The 18732-nt window shown below is 40.9% G+C and overlaps 1 protein-coding gene across 2 annotated transcripts in view; it reads right to left on the minus strand.

Annotated features, from left to right (window-relative positions):
* Nucleotides 1-18732, minus strand: part of VPS54 (VPS54 subunit of GARP complex) — a 72959-nt gene that overhangs the window by 22364 nt on the left and 31863 nt on the right. For both annotated transcript variants that reach the window (XR_015052844.1, XM_085862039.1), the window contains exons 10-15: nt 17006-17061; nt 15875-15971; nt 15487-15684; nt 2881-2945; nt 1682-1808; nt 44-228 (exon numbers count right to left, since the gene is read on the minus strand). Coding sequence is in view for 1 of the 2 variants with exons in the window: in XM_085862039.1 (XP_085718165.1) it covers nt 44-228; nt 1682-1808; nt 2881-2945; nt 15487-15684; nt 15875-15971; nt 17006-17061 (728 nt within the window). In the remaining variant the exon portion in view is untranslated. The remainder of the gene's footprint in view (nt 1-43; nt 229-1681; nt 1809-2880; nt 2946-15486; nt 15685-15874; nt 15972-17005; nt 17062-18732) is intronic.

An 18732-nucleotide genomic window follows, 5' to 3' on the forward strand; every position in this document is an offset into this window, starting at 1 on the left:
TGTGTCAGTACCTTCATTTATATTCAATATTTGCACAACAAACTCCAGTTTGTGTCGCCGCTCCTCGTGGAAGCGCCGAAGGAAGCGAGCAGCCTGGCTTTGCAGCGCGGCACGTAATGGTCCACCACCACCACACCCTGTGACCTTCTCAGATTCTGCCAAGAAAGACTCGGCTATGCGAGACAGAGACACGAACTCCGGAGGCGTCAGCTTTTCCAAAGCACCATCCTGTAGAACACACACCGATCAGTAGAATTATTCTGGTGGTGTGAGATCATATCCGTGATGTCAACGACAATGTACAGGTTCTCCACAACTGTAAATGTGATGAACAGACCCGATCCCATTTGGAAAACGGGAGCAACAAATCGAAAGCTATGCCCAGTTACAATTTCTGGGCCACACTCGATTTAGCTACAATGTAAATCATCTTATTTAGGAACATTTTTGCTGTACTCAAAGCCCACAGTCATGAGTGGGGATGACTCCATCAGGACTCATTCAGCAAAGTTATTCGATTTCATGCGTTTTTGTTGTTGAAATGAGTTTGACATGATTATTATTGTCTCCCAAATCAAAGTACAACTTAACCATGTTGTGCAATAGTTTGTTCCTCGTTTATTCTGCAAGAGGAAGAGTGCCAGAGAAGGCTTAGAGCAAGTGGAAGGGTGGGGGCGATTAAATGCTTGCCAATGATCGAGGTTGATCATGCACAGATGTCTTTTCATGTGATGTGAAAGGTCATGGCTTTTGTTTATTTGGCAATTTGCAGGTTACTTTGACCTTCATTTGAAGAAATATTTTTGTGCAAAACACTACAGTTCTTCTTCTTGCAGTCCCCTTCAGTTGAACTTGGCTTCTTCATGTTGAAAGAAGTCCCCTTCTACAGGCTGCAGGGTAGCATCATTGGCTGAGGGCATGGCTGTGCCATTGATGGCTTGCCTTCTGCTGGTTAGGGTAGGAATTTGGAATTTGCCCTTGTGCCAGCGATAGCTCACCTCTTCTTCACAAAGAAACTGCAGTTATTTATGATGCTTGAGAGTTGCTGTGCATGTGGTTGCATTGTAATATTGAAGAAGCAAAGGATCAGTACATATATATTCTCAATGCGCTCTTCGTGCTGAAAAATATGGATACTGCCGGAAAGCAATGAAGCTCTCAATCAACTCAACATTCCTGAGTCTGTGGAAAACACTTTCTTTCCAGTTAGTACGTCAATAAAAACTGCACACAAGCCTTGCACGACGAATTGAAGCATTTTATATTGAGGTATAAAATATGGATGTGCCAAATATAATGTATCCTGTGGTTGCTACATGTGGGGTGTGAACTCCCCAGGCTCCGTGGGGACTGCGAGTCGCATGTGCCGGATGAAGATATTGCACAAATTTTTTTTTTTTTAAAGCATTGGAACATCTGCCTTTGTTGCCTGGACATTGTTGCAATGTTACCTCTCCAAGCAAATGCACAAACAGGGGTAGGTTTCTTCTTCAACCTGATTACAATTCAATTGGGATTTTTTTTTCCGACACGCTTCAAGGGCAAAGCCAAATTTAAAAGACCATGGGATGGAGGAGCTTCCAGCTTATACTAATCATTTCGTTTTTCAGCATTGTTTTCTTCCATCTACACATTTAGTCTTTTTCGGCTTTAAACAAGCTTCCCATTTCACCCTACAGACCTTAGTGCGTGCAGTGAGAAGTTTGACACAGCGATCATGGCAGGCTTCCCCGGCGGCTTTAAGCAGGCCACGTAAACTTGCAGCAGTACGCAGAAGCTCAGATGACGTAAGATGCAGCTCTTCTCCACTAGTTGATGCGGTGACGAATGGAGTAAGGAGGGTATGGGAGAAAAGGGGCACAGCAAAAAGCGGCAATCATCGTTCTCTCTGTCTATCTCTCTCGTTTATCGATAAATTACTTATCGATCAATTTATACGAATGGAAGAGTTGATGCAAAGGGAAGCAAGTGAAAGCAAAGGAAACATACAACACTTAATCCTACTACTTATTTAACAGCCCCAATTATCCCACCTTCGTATGGGGTTGGCCAGGGAATGTTTTTTGACCCAGTCTTTCATAAAACAGATGGTCAGACCAGTTGTTCAAATGAAGGGGACTGCAATTTTGAATTTTTTCAGGGTGCTGGTGATAACTCAGTCGCTCTTCGTTAAAGACACCCATTTTCTGTCCTATTTCATCTCTATGCAGGGAATTTAGCCAAGGTATTAACAGACAATAGCCTATTCTTTGAGATGCTATGCAATCTGTTTTAACATCGACAACCGAAATGCAGATAAAACAGCTATATTTGGGTCTACATCTGAAGGGTAGAGGATTCCATAATGCAGTCCCCCCCCTCACCCCCCAACAAGAACCGCACCAGCATTGTGGTTTTTGGTCTCATTCAACTACAGAAGGGAAACAAATGCAGCACCAGACACCTAAAAGCTGAGCACATTACCAAATGAGCTCTTCTGCCGTCCCTCGGCATGTAACAATCGGCCTTCCATGGAAGTACTGTACTAACCGTCAGAAACTCTGCTTTGTTTTGAAGATATGATACAATCGGTGAATCCAAGCTGAAAAGGTGTTGGTGGCTTAGTGGTTTGCATATTTCTCTCCCCACCCCTATTCCTACTGAATCGTTGCACTAATTTAATAGCAATAGTTACACTTTTACAAAGCTATACTAAAATAAACAAATAAATTGTGATTAGCCACTTGGCAGTAGCTTTCTGTCAATCCATTTAGTTTACCAGATATCTTTATATTTAATTTGGGTGGAAAAGTGAGACCACAAAATTGTTGTCATTGTGTTTATTCAAAATGGTGTTAAAAGTTTGCTTTCATAGCTTGTGCCATGGTACTCTTCACTTACGTGTTAACCGACAAGCCAGCTGTGACCAAGGACATTTGTGCGGGCTCATTCTCAGCCTTCTGATCCTGAAGGACAAATGAAAACAGAATAAAAAAAACTTTTGTTTGTTGAATCAAGGAAATGAAAACAGTAAGTATCAACCTTTTATCCTTATCAACAATCTCAGCCTGGTGTTGGCTCAGTGGTTAGGGTGGTGGCTTGGGATCCTTGGGTCCTGAGTTCAAGCCCCGTCGGCCGCTGAATTAATACACCAGGGAGTTGACTCAGCCTGTCATCCTTCCGAGGTCGGCGAAATGAGTACCAGTTCCAGTGTGTGTACTGGTAGAGGGGCACTGCATCAGCGACACAGTTACGCTTCAAGAAATGATAGCTACCCCGGCAGCTAAGCTGCCATACGACCACCACCAATCAACAATCTGAAAAGGAACAGCAACAATATTTTCAGCATTTAACTGGAACATTTTGTTTTTTTGATTGATATTCAGAAATGTAGACTCTACACAAGTCCAATCATTAATATGAATCGGGTTTTCAGAAATTTACTCACATCATCGTTCAACAATGTTCATGTCATCATTTTATCGCCATGGCTTCACTTTGCCAACTTCCGGAAATGACCTCTATCATGCGCAATTTCACTGATGACTTGCTTCAACCACCGAATCAGGAATTCATAGGAGGATGTATTTTTCAACCACCAGATAGGAAGTTTCTGTATATTTATGACCGATCTGTTGGTTTGAAATAAAAAGGAATAACAACCAAATTCCAGAATACGCAGGTGCAGTTCCTTCCACACTACCACTTACACGATAGCTATCGTGTGCAGCCTGTTGCTGCAGGTCGCATCATTTTCTGGGGGCACGGCTGCACTGCTGATGCAGTGCCCTCTATCAACAGTACACTGGTACTCATTTCACCGACCTCAGAAGGACCAGGTGGGGTTGACCTCAGAAGTCAACCCCACCTGGTGTTAATTCAACATAACACAGGGGGATCAAACTCAAGACCTTAAGATCTCAGGCCAGCCACCTTAACTGTTCAGCCAACACCAGGCTTGTACTTACATGATTGTGACAACCTTTGTTCAAACCACATTTTTTTCATGAAAAAAACATAAATTAGAGTTATTTATATCCTTGGAATTGAGTGTTACATTAATTTTACCACCAATTTTACCAGTGGGTGGTAAAACCTTACCGATGAAAAATGTAACAACACAATTTGATACTTTTTGCATTTGTCGTTAACTAAAGAGTATATCAATTTGCACAATAAGAAAATTGTCAACTTTGCCTATCCATCCTGGAAAGAGACTGGGAAGTTAATGTCCATGTTGATGACCTCCATGATCCACATTCACAAAAAAAATATCCAAATGGTGGATATTTTCAAACAGCAACAACACATTCTGAATCATCCATTGATCCATTGATAGTGAACATGAACATTAGATCCATTGATAGTGAACATTTTAGCAACAAATGATCTGATGCGATACCGTTTTTACAAAAAAAAATTGGCTACATCGTCGAGGATCGTGGAAGAGCAATTACACGGAATGGATCAGCACATAACAGGATGCAAAAGGAACAGCAGAGAGAGAGAGGGGGGGTGGGGGAGGGGGGATGAACAGCAGAGTAGATGGCCAAGATAGAGGCAGACTTGGTCAAACAGAGTGTGGGGAAGAATGGGGGGCAGGAGAGGATGCATGTGGTGGGACAAGTCAGATACAGAAGGAAACTCCAAGGAGGAAGAACTGGAAATTTGGTTCTTGGAAGGATTGGAGTGGGGGCTAAATGAGGGCAGAGAAGATTGATTCCAATTGCTGAAGATAATAATCTTCCTAATAATCTTGAACAACTGGTATCAATCTATAACCAGTGACCTTCACACAAGCTCAATCGGTTTGCTCCACTTGTGACTCAATGGCTTAACACCTGTAAGCACTTTCCATGGTTTACTACTGACTTGCACTCTCAAAATAAATGCAGCAGATTCGAAAAATAAAATAATCCAGCCATTTGACAAAGTCTAGTATTACATGAGTGGACAAGGCTGCATTCAGTATGCATCGATGGACAGTTCAAACAATAAGTTTCATCAACAGAAGGAAAGTAAAGCAAAGGTAAAAATGATGTTTCGGATGTTCGATGTTCATCCGAGCAAGGGAGGGGCCATCTACATACCATCTCTTGCTCCCAAAGAAAGGAGAACGCTCAAAACAAGAATAACAAAAATGTCTTTCAATCCCGACAAATCTCACACTCTCACTGGATCTTTTAAAGGACCATATGGCAAGCCCTCCAATCTACTTTATGACAACCCTCTTGAGGAAGTTCAGTCATTCAAACTCCTGGGTCTCACTATCAGCGATGATAGTCCTTGGGCAAACCACATTTAAAAGTTGGCTTCCAAAGCCAATCGCTGAATGGTCATTCTCCATCGTGCAAAGTCCTTCAATGGTCTCTCGGTCTTTTAAAGCCTGATCAGAGAGGAGGCTCCAAGCCGTCTAGCCTGGTTTTGAATCCCAACCCAGCTAGAAGCTGTCATGGCAGTGTTTCACAGGCAGGATGATTCATCTCGGATGGATGTTAAACAGGCTTCCCATCTACCGACATTCGTTAGTGGATGTTAAACATCCTACGGTGTCCTTCGTGAAGTGTCGGTGAGCTATCGACGGTACCATGGCAAAATTCCACATTCCTGTCCTGACTTTCCGAGTCGGAGTAGCGACCATCCAGGATTGTAGCTCGGTTAATGTTTCAGCAGCACCAATACTCTGCATGGGGCATGGTTAACGACGATAACGAGAGTGTGCTTCTGTATCCATCTTGTCCACCCTGTGTCATCCACTAGCCCTCATTCTTCCCAACATCCATCATTTCTCCAAGTCTCCCTCTATATTTTCCCTCAACCCTGCTATTGGTACACCCCCTCCCTCCTTCCCCCCTTTCTACTGTTACTTTTGTTTTGTTACATCCTGATCCATCCTATGTTCTAGCTCCTCCACGACCCTCAATTTTTCATTTAAAAAAGGAAAAAAAAATGTCACCTTTACTTTGAGTTACTGGCAAACTACCTGACTTTACAAACACCTATTTTACAAGATGTAAAAAGCAAAAGCCTTGTATTACCGTATCTAGATCGAAAACAACTCTTCAACTTTATAATTTGTTCTCAGACATTGAAAAATGTTTCAATAGGGTTAAAACTCCTGTGCCACTTTACATCACAAGCAAAGCTATGCGCTGCGGCCTCTCGGGATAACAAGTCATGTATTCCTAGTGCACTGAGCAAACAGGCTCTCAATTCTACACTTTCTTCCTCACCAACAAATACTTCCTTCTGTTTGTATCGCTTCTTATCGACCAGTCAACAAGCAGTATCGTAAGTCAAAGAAAACAACTTATTTATTGGATCAATTTCGTCATCTTTGATCGTTTCGATACTTTTGGTTCATAATCCAGAATAGATAGATAGGTGGGAATGGAACCTTCATGATCGATGTTAAAATAGGAGCTCATTCTTTTTACCTCTGCCACATAAGGTGAATGGAGGACATGTATTCACCCGTTTATTTATAAGCAGTTTATCTCAAAACCTTATGGACGGATTCGGACGAAACTCGATGGACAGGTTGGGTGTGCGACAAGGAGGAATTGATTCTATTTTGGTGAAGATCCAAATCCAGATACGAGAATTTGTTAAGCGATTCTTCACCATGGAGAAATATACACCCAACCTGTCCACCAAATTTCGTCCAAATCCATCCATAACTTCGAGATATCTTGCTCACAGAAAAACAAGTAGACAGACAGACAGAGGTGAAACCAACCTCCGTCCACCTTCGGTGGCGGAGGTAAAAATGTGTCATGATCAGCTCATCATGCAGATCGTCAGCAGCCAGTATACCTCACAAACACATCTTCATTGTTACTCCCTTTCTTCCCAAATTGTGCTCATTCAGTTGCACCGATTCGACACTCGATGGATGTTGTCAAGAATGCAGTTGATCATATGAATGCTCTTTCAATGGGAAAACACTATTCGTCATTAAAATGGTCTGCAGAACTGACTGACTGGCAAAAGTATTATACAGTATTTCATACGTTTGGTGGCCATCTTGGAAAATGGCCACCCATGACCAATACGGGACTTATGGAATGACGTAATCTGTCCCAGAATGCTCAATGTGCATGTGCAGAAGCCACTAGAAATGGCGGTGTTTGGGGCACCATAAAGTATATAGAGTGCGCGATAAAGTACATCAAGTATATAGTTTGGGGCAAAAGGATTGTTACCTAAAACGGCTCACAAAGCTTCTAAAATAAGCCAAAAATACTTGGAGAAGTACTTGAGAAAAAGGGCTGTGCTCCTGCACAACGAAAGACTTGGAGAAGGTTCTCAGCTCGCCAAATGGGCAACTGCCCGTAGTGCAACCTCACGACCATGTGGGCCAGTGCAAGGCCCGATTGGAAGGACGTGTGCTGCACAAACCCCAGATGGATCGCTTCGAGTGAATAGACTTTAAAAATTGTGGAAGTGACTCCTGTGAACATGGCAGGCTTGGTAATATATTTAATGGATGTCTGCAATTGGAAAGACGATGCTGTACATCATTACTAAGTAATGGTAACCAACTCTTCCAGAAAGGACATCTTTGCAACATGAAATACACAAAGTATTTTTTAAAATAAATGCACAAAGAATCCTTTTCACCACCATCTCTTATCTTCCCCATCCAAAACCATGATCTTTTCTACCCCCGTTAATCCACCCCAAATCCACCTCCTTCAAAATTCCCTGCTTTCCTTCCTGAAAGTCCCTGTAGTATCCATCTTGTTTACCCTGTGTATCCTGCCCCATCCCTCTCCCTTCCACAGATCTCATGTCTCTGTTCCCCACTGTTTTTTCCTTCTCTGTCTCCCCCACCCCTCTTGTCTCCTGCTCCCCTTGTACGTTCTGTGTGTTAGCCCTCATACGAGCCTCGACGGTGTATACAAAATAAAATAAAATAAAATAAAAACAAGCTTGTGTCAACTATATTTACATGAGAGCCGGGTGTATTATATCAGGTAGACTTACTTCCCTGAGGAAGACACCATTATTGCTTTGGGTACTCCTGAACATTGATGGGAAGGACATATCTGGGGGGGCTTGTGAATATACAGGTTAAGTTTAAAATTATTGGTTCACGAGTCAGTATGTGACCACTATATTCATTATGGGTGGGTGTGTCTGTCTGTCTGTCTGTCTGTCTGTCTGTCTGTCTGTCTGTCTGTGTCCCGAGCATAGCTCCGTGGGTTTTGATCCGATCCTGATAAAATTTTGGTGGGAGGTTTATATCATGATCTAGTTGTGTTTTCCGGAGAATGGGCATGCTGCGTCCATTATGGGCAGAGCCACGCCCAAAAAACGTGTTTTTAGGGGGTAGCCGGTTTCAAGTTACATCTTCTCCGAGGGGGTTTGTTGAATCTGGCAGGGGTCTCGGTATTTGGTTAGCCCAATGGCACCTGCATAGCCCCACGGAGCTCGATTTTTCATTTTCGTCCCAAGGTCAAGGTCACAAGGTCACGAACTTAGAAAATGTCAAAAAAAATCAATAAATTGAGCATCGAGCTCCTAGGGTTTTCAACTGTTTCGAATGAAAGTTGGTATGCAAGTAGTGCTCTTCGAGTACTACAACTTTCATCATTTTCGTTTTTCCCGATTCCCGTCAGTTTGCCCGTGGCGTCCCCTCGAAGGTGAAAAAACAAAAAAGGCGAACTGTGTACATTGCTCGTGAACCATCGCCGTCTCCAGACTTGTGATATTTACAATTAACCATGTTTGTAGGGGGAGGGGTGAGGGGGTGGGAGGGGGGGGAAGGTGGAGGCGAGCTAACGGAGATGTTTTTGTGAATCCTATTTGCATCCAGGATCAACAATTATGATTAATTAATAAATTGTCACTTTCGTTTCAATGCTGAAAATTATGTGAAAAGACTATATTACACATTTCTCCCAAGCAACAGCAGGTTAAACGTGACTGCACGAGCAGAAGCGAGTCTCTTAAAACGCACACACAGCACATGTGTGAAAGGCTTCATAAGCATTCATATGTCATGTGCATGTGTGGGTCCCTCCATAACTCATAAACCATGAAACCTGGCGGCCCAAAACTTTGCATGCACACCAACAAAACTTTAACGAAGTGCATGAATGAAAACTGGGTATGGGTAAATTTAAACATCCCTTTTGAAGATAATTTAGGGGGTGCTCATCACAAAGAAAAAACAAAAAAAAATATGCCTTACAAAATGGTGGCGTGCCATCTTGGTCAGCCCTCTGTCACATTGCTGAGTTCTTCAGCCGCCATTTTGATCGGACTGCTCAAAAATGCCTTGCAACCACTATCACCTCTCACTGACTAATTAAAGCATATAATTGAAATCTGGCTCCGGATATCGTGGACTAAAAAATTGTCAAAATCTGGAGTGAAATGTGAAAAATTTAAGAAAGCAGCGATCCTTATATCTGAACATATTTATTTATCTAGGAAAGGTTGTCATCCCTCCTGCTCTGTCGTCTTAATTCATACCTCCAGCGGATAGGGTGTCACTACTGAGACATACGATACTTGTAGGAAACCCAAAGATTTGAACAATCTGTTTTTAAAATTCCCTCGACATGACAGACACAGATTACGTCTATTTCAAAGTATTAAATACATGAGGATTGGCGCGTTGGTTCCTACGTTCACTGCTGTTATGACTGGATGTGTGGCGTATCTAGAGCCCCGCGGCTCTGAAAATAAGAACAAGTTGAAGAAGAACAAGAACAAGTTGAAGAAGAACAAGAACAAGTTGAAGAAGAACAAGAACAAGTTGAAGAAGAACAAGAACAAGTTGAAGAAGAACAAGAACAAGTTGAAGAAGAACAAGAACAAGTTGAAGAAGAACAAGAACAAGTTGAAGAAGAACAAGAACAAGTTGAAGAAGAACAAGAACAAGTTGAAGAAGAACAAGAACAAGTTGAAGAAGAACAAGAACAAGTTGAAGAAGAACAAGAACAAGTTGAAGAAGAACAAGAACAAGTTGAAGAAGAACAAGAACAAGTTGAAGAAGAACAAGAACAAGTTGAAGAAGAACAAGAACAAGTTGAAGAAGAACAAGAACAAGTTGAAGAAGAACAAGAACAAGTTGAAGAAGAACAAGAACAAGTTGAAGAAGAACAAGAACAAGTTGAAGAAGAACAAGAACAAGTTGAAGAAGAACAAGAACAAGTTGAAGAAGAACAAGAACAAGTTGAAGAAGAACAAGAACAAGTTGAAGAAGAACAAGAACAAGTTGAAGAAGAACAAGAACAAGTTGAAGAAGAACAAGAACAAGTTGAAGAAGAACAAGAACAAGTTGAAGAAGAACAAGAACAAGTTGAAGAAGAACAAGAACAAGTTGAAGAAGAACAAGAACAAGTTGAAGAAGAACAAGAACAAGTTGAAGAAGAACAAGAACAAGTTGAAGAAGAACAAGAACAAGTTGAAGAAGAACAAGAACAAGTTGAAGAAGAACAAGAACAAGTTGAAGAAGAACAAGAACAAGTTGAAGAAGAACAAGAACAAGTTGAAGAAGAACAAGAACAAGTTGAAGAAGAACAAGAACAAGTTGAAGAAGAACAAGAACAAGTTGAAGAAGAACAAGAACAAGTTGAAGAAGAACAAGAACAAGTTGAAGAAGAACAAGAACAAGTTGAAGAAGAACAAGAACAAGTTGAAGAAGAACAAGAACAAGTTGAAGAAGAACAAGAACAAGTTGAAGAAGAACAAGAACAAGTTGAAGAAGAACAAGAACAAGTTGAAGAAGAACAAGAACAAGTTGAAGAAGAACAAGAACAAGTTGAAGAAGAACAAGAACAAGTTGAAGAAGAACAAGAACAAGTTGAAGAAGAACAAGAACAAGTTGAAGAAGAACAAGAACAAGTTGAAGAAGAACAAGAACAAGTTGAAGAAGAACAAGAACAAGTTGAAGAAGAACAAGAACAAGTTGAAGAAGAACAAGAACAAGTTGAAGAAGAACAAGAACAAGTTGAAGAAGAACAAGAACAAGAACAAGAACAAGTTGAAGAAGAACAAGAACAAGTTGAAGAAGAACAAGAACAAGAACAAGAACAAGTTGAAGAAGAACAAGAACAAGAACAAGAACAAGAACAAGAACAAGAACAAGAACAAGAACAAGAACAAGAACAAGAACAAGAACAAGAACAAGAACAAGAACAAGAACAAGAACAAGAACAAGAACAAGAACAAGAAGAAGAAGAAGAAGAAGAAGAAGAAGAAGAAGAAGAAGAAGAAGAAGAAGAAGAAGAAGAAGAAGAAGAAGAAGAAGAAGAAGAAACCGACACCATATTCAGCGAAGCAACGGGTGGAATTTGCTAGCAGTGGGTGGTATTTTGAGAGAGACCTGCGATGCATCCCAATAGCGCTCATACACGTCTTTTTATGACGAAGCAGCACCAAGTGAACGACTTGGTCAAGCGAAGTGAACGATGAGGTATTACGTACGCAGTTCAGTCACGGTGTGCAACCCCATGCTATGGCATGCAGTTCACTCTGCATACACTGTCACTCTACCAAACACAACAAAAAATACATTTGAGATCTCCTTTGAAATAACTGGTCAATGGATCAAAGTACCAAGTGTGGGCCCCATCATGTCTCGGTGTCATTTGGTGTGATTTTCTTCTTCCTTCCTTTGTTTGTTTTTTTTTTTTAAACACGAGATCGCATTGTTTCACCATTGTGCAATCTGTTTTCATTTAGGATGTTATTTCATTTCATTAGGAGCGATGTTATCTTCGATATAAAAGTGAATGAGTCGTTGATTGTTACTTACGAAATCTAAAGATTTATCTAAAGATCTAAAGATTTCGTAAGTATATTGATGACTTCCGTCATCTGTTTGTGTGTTTGTTTGTGTGTGTGTTTGTTACTTACAAAATCTAAAGATTTTGTAAGTATATTGATCACTTCCGTTTCTGTTTGTTTGTTTGTGTGTTTGTCGGCACGATAACTCGAGAACGGAAGAAGCTACCAATGTCAAATTACACCACGTGATTCAGGAGGGCGATGGCTAACGCTGATTAGATTTTGGTCAAAATCGGTCAAAGGTCAAGGTCACAGTGAGGTCACACATAATCCCGTAAATTAATGTGGAGAAATGGAGTATATTTGCTTTGCTCGACGTTACGAGTTCGTTTTAACTTCGATTTTAATTTTGTCTTCGGTTTTTGCGATCGCTTAGGACGCTTAAAACTCGGTCGTCAAAATTCTGGTAAAAATCGGATGTTTTGGAGACGTTTTAAGATTGTATAAAAAATATTTCACTCGACGCGTCACGGGTCGTCCCATGATGCAGTGCGCTCGAGCAGACGCGTCGTTGAGTCACGTTAAGGTTTTGCGTGTGCGCTGACGGTGTTTTCGATAAAGATGGTGTTTAAAAGTCATTTTTTTATCCCAATAAAGGTTATCGTCACATGCCTGACTTGCTGAGCCATCGGATTATGTAAAGATTGTTGGTGGATGGCCGAATATTACGGTTTTGTGACTTTGATAAAATAATATTGAATAATTGCATGGAGAAATGGAGATTTTTGCTTCGCTCGACGTTACGAGTTCGTTTTAACTTCGATTTTAATTTTGTCTTCGGTTTTTGCGATCGCTTAGGACGCTTAAAACTCGGTTGTCGAAATTCTGGTAAAAAAATCGGATGTTTTGGAGACGTTTTAAGATTGTATAAAAAATATTTCACTCGACGCGTCAAGGGTCGTCACGTGGTGCAGTGCGCTCGAGAAGACGCGTCGTTGAGTCACGTAAAAGTTTTCCGTGTGCGCGCTGACGGTGTTTTTGATAAAGATGGTGTTTAAAAGTCATTTTTTTTTATCCCAATAAAGGTTATCGTCGCATGCCTGACTCGCTGAGCCGTCGGATTATGTAAAGATTGTTGGTGGATGGCCGAATATTACGGTTTTGTGACTTTGATAAAATAATATAAAATAATTGCATGGAGAAATGGAGATTTTTGCTTCGGTTGACATTACGATTTTTGATGGTTTGGTACAGAATCATCGTAGAAACTTCTGGTTTGCGTCGCTACCTTCTCGAGAGAGAGCTTTTATTAGACAAGGTCAGAGGTCAAGTTGACGATTTCGTAAGTACCAGTCTATGACTGCTTGTTTGTTTGTTTGTGATGCAATTCCTCTGAGCTCCCCAAAGTTAATCACGACAAAATTTTAAGGGATCACTATATATATATATATATATATATATATATATATATATATATATATATATATATATATATATATATATATATATATATATATATATATATATATATATATTATTTTTAGCAGCATCTCACATAGCGAACGCTGCTCATAGAGAGCTCGGCGTTGTTGTTCTTCTTCTTGTGAAGACAAAACCTTTATATTAGGACTTGGCTCCATTATATACACGATCCAGATCTCCTTAAATACTAAGCACTTGTACACATCCTCGCATTAAGTGTGCCTTTTGAGAGCATCTATCATGAACTTTTAAATATATTCAGACATTTGCTTTAAAGTTTCGAAAAGTTCACGTTGCTATTTAAAGATTATTCCATTTAATATATTGTAATTTCGTAAATACATTATTTATTTCGTAAATTCACGATATTTCATAAATACACTATGACGGGTCTCGATATTGGCTTAATCAAGGCACGTGAAGAAATATCGGAAGTTGTTGTTGTTTTTTTGTTGTTTTTTTAAGCCGACAAAGCCTTTAGGACGCTGCTCTTGGACACATTTGTCCTTGTTTTTAACCACGATACACCTTACCAGGGACTTTAAAGTCATTTTCTCACAATTGTTTTTTTTTTTTATACACTGTCGAGGCTCGTATGAGAGCGAGCACACAGAATGTACAACAAGGTGAGAAGGAGACAAAAGGGGGGGGGGAGGGAAGGAAAAAAGTGGGGGAAAAAAGACATTAGATCTGTGTAAGGGAGAGGGGTGGGGTGGGGAACATGGGGTACACAAGGACTTTCAGGAAGGAAGGCAGGGAATTTGAAAGAGGCGGGTTTGGGGTGGATTAGCGGGGGTAGAAAAGATCATGGTTTTGGATGGGGGAAGATGAGAGATGGTGGTGAACAGCTGTTTTGAAGAATGGGATTGAAAAGAGTGTGGGAGTTTGTTTCAAAGGCAGGAAAAAAAGAGGAATTAAAGAGTGAAGGTGAGCAGTGATTCTTCATTTTGGTAGTTTCACCATAAGGGGGTTGCTGGCGGACCTTGAACACCTGGCGGAAATATGGGGGATACATGTCTCAGAGAGAGCGGTGGGGGGGGGGCTGAGAGGAGACGGTGGAAGACAAACAGACCACCAACCTGCCTGCGGTGAGAGAGTGAAAGACCCAAAGACTCAGCCACATCGTGGGAGATACCAATGATCCTAAATGCCTTGGTTTCCACAGCGTGAAGCAGAGAAAGGTTGAGAGGCGGGAGCACCAGCCCAGAGGGAGAGCAGTACTCCATCAGTCTTTGGACAATTCATAACTTGTAAACACACAAGCCACCACCTGTTGCAAGGAAGGGGTGGGGCACCAGAGGTAGGGGGTGGGAGGAGGCAGGGGAATGGGTGGGAGGAGGCAGGGGAAGGGGAAGGGGTGGGAGGAGGGAACCGATGTTGCCAGGCAACGCTGGGTACCTTTGCTTCTGCTCCCCACCCCTTGCCCTTCCTCGCTCCCACCCCCTTCCTCCTCACTCTCCCTGCTCCATTCCACTCCTCCTCTCTCTTCACCTCTCTCCTCTCTCTCTCCCCATCCTACTCTCAGTATTCCCATCAGCAAAGGGACAGGTGGTATTTGCTTCTCTAAAATATTTTGATATACATTCCTGAGCATGTGTGGGTGGTTTGGTGCGTTTATAAAGAAATGCACAATTGTTATGCTTTTTCACCTCACTATAAAGATGTGGAATGATCACAAAATATCATATACCACAACCGAAATAACCAAAATAAGATATTTCGAAATTACCAATATGTGGGGTTTCATCAGATATATCCACCTGTCCTTTTTCAGCCAATCCACTGCAATATAAAGGCCACCCACAACTTGTGTGTTCGCATGAAAGATCAGATATGGGGAAATCGAACCCTGCTTCTGCCAATTCCTCTGCCTCATTGCAGCCAGTCGAGAACAAGCAAGCCTTTAACCACTTGACCAAACAAACAGTCACCTTAGATAAATGCTCAACATAAGCTAAACAAAAGAAGAAACTAGCATGTTCCTTCCACTTTATCCAGGAGAAGATTTATCATCACGATAATCATTTATAAAATGCAACATTGCCAGCATCAATTTTGACAATAAACATATAGACAAAATAGGAATACAAATAGTACCTTCTTATTATTATTATTATTATTATTAGTAGTAGTCCAGATTATAATTTACAGTAACCTCCAACCAACTTATACCTACTTTACTGACCAAATGACACCAAGTTTTCTGCAGGACATTTGCTGGAAGGCATCTTGCATTACCAATTTAACTCCAGTATTACCATTACTGCTCCGAGTACACACCTCATCCATCCCAACACCTTCCTGCTGGCTGGCACCATGACATGCTTCTGCCAATCCCTCTGCCTCATCCACCCTTTGCTCTGAATCATTTGCGACTGCATCAACTTCCCGAGGGCTGGACATGAGATGGAACTCTTCCGTCTGGTTATCTCTCTTGAGGGCAATTTCCAAGACAGACTGCATTACGGTGATGCTCATCTGTAAGGAAAGAGATAAGATAACAGTCAAGGATCAAGAAAAGTGCTCAGTCAGAAATTAATCGGAAACATTTGGTGATTATGTACGATTAAAATGCTGCAATGCCATTTTGTTTGCTTTTTGAGATTTGTTTATTTGTATGTTTATGTTGATATTTACACATAAATATTTATGGTGGTGAGAGGCAAACCTTTACACGCTGCAAGAGCAACAAAAGGCTGGAAAACACCAGCTGTAGCAAGTTGAGCCATGATGAGAGGGCAAGCAGTCGGACTCTGTCTGTCAATCTACCATAAATGACCGTTAGTTCACAGCAAGACAAACATTTATCTTCTCAACAATTAACTTAGGAAGAGCAGATGAAAGAAGCATCTTTATTAAGACCCAATACAGAGTTGAAAAGGTGGTTAAAAGTTGCCATGATAAACTATACAAATCGGGTCACATCTCACATTGTACTCTGTTGTCTCTGGCCCCACATGCAATAATTAGACAGAAACCCGATTTGTCCAAGTTTGCCGAAGTACCATCCTCATGTAGCAAAAGTGTGGTGAATATTAACCCTCTGCAGATCACAAATGACACAAGTTCATCAGAATTTTCAATTGTATAAATGGAGAGTACTCAAACTCATGTGGGTGTCATTTTTGCATATATTCTTGTGAATTTGTACATTTGTTGTACAACTGCAAGATCAGGTAGTGAAAACAAAAACAATTTAGCCAGATTAGTGTTCCTCTTAACTACATCTCGCTTTCCATCATTTTTACCTCCGCCACAGAAGGTGAAGGTGGTTATATTTTTACTCCTGTCTGTTTGTTTGTATACAGGATATATCAAAAAGTTGTACACAGATTCAGATGAAATTTTGTGGACAGGTTGGGTGTGTGACAAGGACGAACTGATTAGATTTTGGTGAAGATCTGGATCTGGATACTAGAATTTTTAAAGTTATTTTTCACCATTGAGAGATCGGCCAAAAAACGAGATGTAGCACAATATCTCAAAAAGTTGTGGACGGATTCAGACAAAACTTGGTGGACACATTGGGTATGTGACAAGGAAGAATTGATTCAATTTTGGTGAAGATCCAAATCCAGATCTGGTAATTTTAAAGTGATTCTTCACAATTGAGAGATAGGGCCAAAAACGATATTTCAAAAATGTATTGGGCCCAATATGTTCTCGTGGTCAGTAAATTACAAGACTTCTGTAATTGTCACAAGTCAGACAATTACAACTATGCAGGTTTTTAAATGCCTCATATAAAAAATGTCCTCATTTCATTCACATGCCACGTGTGCAGTTCATAACCACTCACTTGCTGTTAGAAGTATTGTTGACTTCTTCTGCTTCAGAAACGGCATCCAAAACAACCTGCAAACAAACACATCGCCATCATGCCTTCTTTATCAGAACAAACACACTGCCATCACACCTTCATCAGCACAAGTGCATCGTCTTCTCCATCAGCACAGACTCAACTTGGTCATGCATGCCTAATTATTTTTTAACAACATCGTAATTGAAAATGTTAATTGTCAAATATTCCTAAAAAAAAATACCACTTGTAAAAACATACCCATGTAGTGCAAAACCAATCAATACCCCAGTGGGGTTATCACCATAAATCTGACCAGTATCCCAGCAAGGAATCTTCAAAATATATTATATTGAATTCTGAATATCGAATCAACTTCACCATTTTGATTTCATTGAGGCCACCCATCACGACATAAGCATTGCCGCACAGGCAGGGACATCTCCACAACCACCCTTTCGCCCCTACACTGGCACGCCGATTCCCGCACCCCCCTCGTCACAATAACCCTCTTTCTGTGTAGTATGATGCTTTCCACCACATGTGTCAATCCAGTGTATAAAACAAGCAAAACAAAAATAGTAAAACCAAAAAAAAAAAACAGGAGCTGGGGTGGAGAAGATTACTATAATGAGGCAGATAACTGCAGGTGCCAGAGATTGTATCTGGCAGAAAGTATTTGGGGGATATTGGAGGGAGCAGGGGGAGTGTGAGCATCAATTATTACATGTGGGACTTTTCTCCAACTTATTTGATCTTATGGCAAGTTGAGTAGGAGGCTCGACTGTGCCATCAAGATATTGCCATGATAAAGTACACCATTTAATCCTCCGGATAATTTCGACAGGAAATTTTCAGCTCCTGATGAGCATCTGTATTTGAACGCAAATGTCGGAGAAATACCTCCTGACGAAAGGCAAATGGCAGGCGCTCGTCATGCCTTCCCAGTCAGCAAAAAAATAAATACATACACTACTGGTCAAAAGTTTTAGAACACCCCCATTTTTCCAGTTTTTACTGAAATTTAGGCAGGTCAAGTCCAGTGAATAACCTGAAATGGTACAAAGCGAAGCGGTAAACTGCCCGAGGTTAAAACAAAAAAGTTTCGGTTTGCAAAAACTGAAAAATAATGTAAATTTCAGAGTTGTTAAAAAAGGCCCTTTTCAGGGAACAAGTAATGGGTTAGCAACTGCAGCTGTTCTGCAGCAATGGAAGTAAATTAAGCCTTGAAAGTTGATGCAAACAATTCCTACAGGTATCCCAACTTTTGTTGATTAGTTGCAAACCCTCGGTCTGTATAAAAGCAGTGTTGGAACAGACTGTGTTGCTACACCCACTGAAGCATTATTTGGACAATATTGCACTGCAGGAAGTAGTGTATTGCTATCATAATGGCGAGAAAAAGACAATTAATAAAGGAAGACAGACAGACCATTATAACCCTTCAAAGTGTAGGTCTTTCCTCAAGAAAAATTGAAAGTAAGCCAAGGTGTCAGTGAGTACAGTTTCCTACACCATGAAAAGGCACATGGAAACTGGAGGAAACTCTGACAGGAAGGGTCTGGCAGACCCAAAGCCACAACACAATCAGAACACAAGTTTCTGAGAGTGAACAGCTTGCGTGATAGGTGGCTCACAGGACAGCAGCTTCAAGTACAGCTTAACACTGGTCGAAGTAAGGAAGTCTCAGTTTCAACTGTGAAGAGAAGACTTCGAGCTGCAGGTTT

Source organism: Eptatretus burgeri, chromosome 2, assembly GCF_056783735.1.
Source record: "Eptatretus burgeri isolate ZD-2024b chromosome 2, Ebu_testis_v1, whole genome shotgun sequence".
In the NCBI taxonomy this organism is placed as follows: Eukaryota; Metazoa; Chordata; class Myxini; order Myxiniformes; family Myxinidae; genus Eptatretus; species Eptatretus burgeri.